A 3,287-nucleotide genomic window follows, 5' to 3' on the forward strand; every position below is an offset into this window, starting at 1 on the left:
AACGTGGGTGGTGGATTGTGAGATCCCACATCGGCTCGAGTGGGGATGAAACATTTCTTACCACTGGGCGGTGTGCCAACGTGGGTGGTGGATTGTAAGATACTAGAAACCTAGTAGACACATTTTAAAATCGTGAGGTTGACCGCGATACATAACGTGCAAAAGCGAACAATATCTACTAGAGGTGGGCTTGGACTTAGCTGGAATAGGAGCGTGTGGCTGTTAACCACAAGGTCGGAGGTTTAAGCCCTCTAACGAAGTTATTACAAATGATTGTTTAGAATAGCTCAAGCGAAAAGAATTATTATTTTTATTAAATTGAAGAAAAAATAATTTCAAAATAACAAAAATTATAAGATTTATCTAAAATGAAATGAAATAAAATGAAAGCCTAAAGGAAAATAGTGAGTTGTCATGATTTAGTTGTGTCGCTTCCTTTCACTGGCAAACTGCATTCTCTGTCTATTTCTTTTGGCCCTAAATTGAGTTTCAGCTCTTTGCTCTTTCCCCATAGCACACTGTACAGACCTGCGATCAATAACAGCCCTCCTATACCACTGCAACCGAACGAACAAACGAACGAACAAATTATTAACACGTCTAATTATTAAGCATATTCAATTTTGGGTCGAATAAAACAAGTATGAATCAAACCCTTAAGTTACCTTCCAAGGCTGATATTCTCGCCAAAAAGAAAGGTCGAACCAAGAGTTGTAAGAACAAGAACAATTGGTGTTGACATGGCTAAGAAAACGGGTCCTTTCTTCTTAATGAGCCACGTTTGAATCGAATATGTAACCCCAGTTGCCACTATTCCCTGCACCAAATATTATTATCGTTATTCGAACACTTTGATGTTTTACTCTGTTGTATGAGATTTAAGCATCATAGAAGCGACAAATAGGTGACATGGTCATGTCATAGGAAACATGTCAAAAAAGACAAAAGCATGCTGAAAAGACGTGTTAGTTTGTGGGGATAGACTTCACTCTTAGAAGCGATAAATAGGTGATGTCACAGGGGATGCAGGAAAATGTTGGTACCTCTCCTGGTAGGACGTAATTCAAGGATGAACCAAGGAGGAGTTGGTGGGTATGTGATGCCCGAGTAAATAAAGGATACATGAATGAATCAAGACCCCTGTCTGAACGAAAGTGATTCTAAGGATAGGATTCATGAGAAATACTTAAAAAAAAACCGAAGTTACTACCTATACCAACTAGGTACATCTTTTTGTCTTAGATTTTCTTAGAAGGTGACCTAACACGAGCCATGTTGGCTTTACGCTAGACGAACCAAGGTGGAGTTGGTGGGCATCTTAGAAGGTCACGAGCAATCCTATGTTGGGTGACCTTCTAAGATTTTCTTAGAAACTATGTGAATGAGGACAACATGGCTCGTGTTGTTCTGTAGGGATAAGTTTCACTCTTAGAAGCAACAATTTGTATATGCAATCATGGGGATAACTTTTTTCACATCAACAAAATTCAAGTAAATAACGAAATAACTTACGCAATATAAAACTGCAAGAAGTCTTAGATCCCAACCCAATTTCCATTCGTCAAGGTCTCTCTCCAAAGCAATGGCAACAATAAACGATTGAAACGAGCTAACAAGACATTGAAGGGTAGTGAAAAGAAGCGTTGAAGGATAACTTTTCAGTACGAATGCCTGTATTAAACCAAAAGACTCGATAATTAAAAACAAAATCGTTATTAAACACGTCTCGACTCGTAGAATTACAAAGAAATTAAGTACCTGAAGAACAAGTGATAAAGCCCATAAGATATTTGAAGCCAACATTAGGAGGCAACCCTTTAACCAAGTGTGGGTTGAAGCATCATGAAGTGGATGTTGATTATGTATAGTAAAAAGGTGGTGATTGTTAAAGAGAGTGAGTTGAGGGCCTTTGTAGAACACCAAAACCAACACACCGCCCGTACAAAACACTATTCCTCCAACCTTTGCTAACCCTACTATTGACCTTAACCTCAACACCTCCAACCTGCCAAACAATGAACAAAAATTTTACCATTTTGTAATAAATTTGAACAACACCGACCCATTTGTAATTGATTTCGGTTTATATTTCAAATGGGTTGTTGTTTCCTTTTAAGTTCTGAAAATTTTTACCATATTTATGTGTATTTTATCGTACTTTTGTTTGTTTGACTTTTTTGTTATGGTCTGTGCTTCGAAACCTTGAAAATTAAACCGTGACATGGTTGGTGAGATTGAGAATTATGATTGAGGATTGAAAAGAATTGTGAGATCCCACAATCTCACATTGGTTGGAGAGGAGAACGAAACACCGTTTATAAGGGTGTGGAAACCTTTCTCAAGCAGATGCGTTTTAAAGCCTTGAGTGGAAGTGTGAAAGGAAAAGCTCAAAGAGGACGACAGTATCTGCTAGCGATGAGTTTGGGCCATTACAGAAAATAGGTTTTTGTTCTTTCGATACCATAATCGAATGAGAGCGATCCTGAGAATAAGATGATTAAGAAAGACTTTAAAAGAATTGAAAGTTATTACCGATACCAACAAGATGCACCTTCTTAGTGGCTCAATCGTAAGAACTCTAAAGTTAAATGTGTTATGCTTGAAACAATTCTATGTTAGGTGATCTTAGAAACGAGGAGTAAGTAAAGTCACCATGTCGTAGGGAAATGCTGAGGCTATTATGTGCCGAATTTAGATTCCAAATCCTAATCCGTCATCAGGAAGGTTTACATGGATGGAAAGCTACTATCTATACCAACAAAGTGCACCTTCTTTTTTAGTGGCTTAATCGTATAACTTCAAAATTAAGTGAGTTTTGCTTGAAACAATTCTTTGATGAGTGACCTCCCGTGAGTTTTCATAAGAAGTATGCGGATGAGGATAAAGTATACTGAAAGAACTTGTGTTGGTTTGTAGCTAAAAAGACCTATGTTGATTTGTTGGGATAGTTTTCACTCTTAGAAGCAAGAAGTAAAGTGACCATGTCACAAGGGGTGGAGAGGAATGTTGGGAAGAGCATGTGTGGTATCCAGATTCCAAATCGTAGGCATGATTTATTACACAAAACTTTCAATTTAACCTAAAACTATTTAATAATTAAGTCCGATTAGATACCTAATGAATCTTTTTTAAGTTTAAGAACATATTAGATATTACTCCAAAATCATACGAACAAACGCTTAAGTTTAAAGACCAAAATTTAAATCTATAGTTTACCTGAATAGAAGAGCGAAAAGAAAGGTAAAAACCGGAATAGAATTTACAGTTGCTGCAGCTAAACTTGCCGA

General features: G+C 37.2%; 1 protein-coding gene across 1 annotated transcript; it reads right to left on the bottom strand.

Annotated features, from left to right (window-relative positions):
- Window positions 1–412: 412 nt before the first annotated feature.
- LOC111786268 (WAT1-related protein At5g64700-like) lies at window positions 413–3,281 on the bottom strand (the record flags this gene model as incomplete). Its single annotated transcript, XM_023666577.1, has 5 exons — window positions 413–557; window positions 666–817; window positions 1,513–1,671; window positions 1,759–2,005; window positions 3,217–3,281. Coding segments are annotated over 5 exons (768 nt in total), but the record flags the coding sequence as incomplete, so codon positions are not given.
- Window positions 3,282–3,287: the final 6 nt, after the last annotated feature.

Source organism: Cucurbita pepo, unplaced genomic scaffold (genome assembly GCF_002806865.2).
Source record: "Cucurbita pepo subsp. pepo cultivar mu-cu-16 unplaced genomic scaffold, ASM280686v2 Cp4.1_scaffold001259, whole genome shotgun sequence".
Classification (NCBI taxonomy): domain Eukaryota; kingdom Viridiplantae; phylum Streptophyta; class Magnoliopsida; order Cucurbitales; family Cucurbitaceae; genus Cucurbita; species Cucurbita pepo.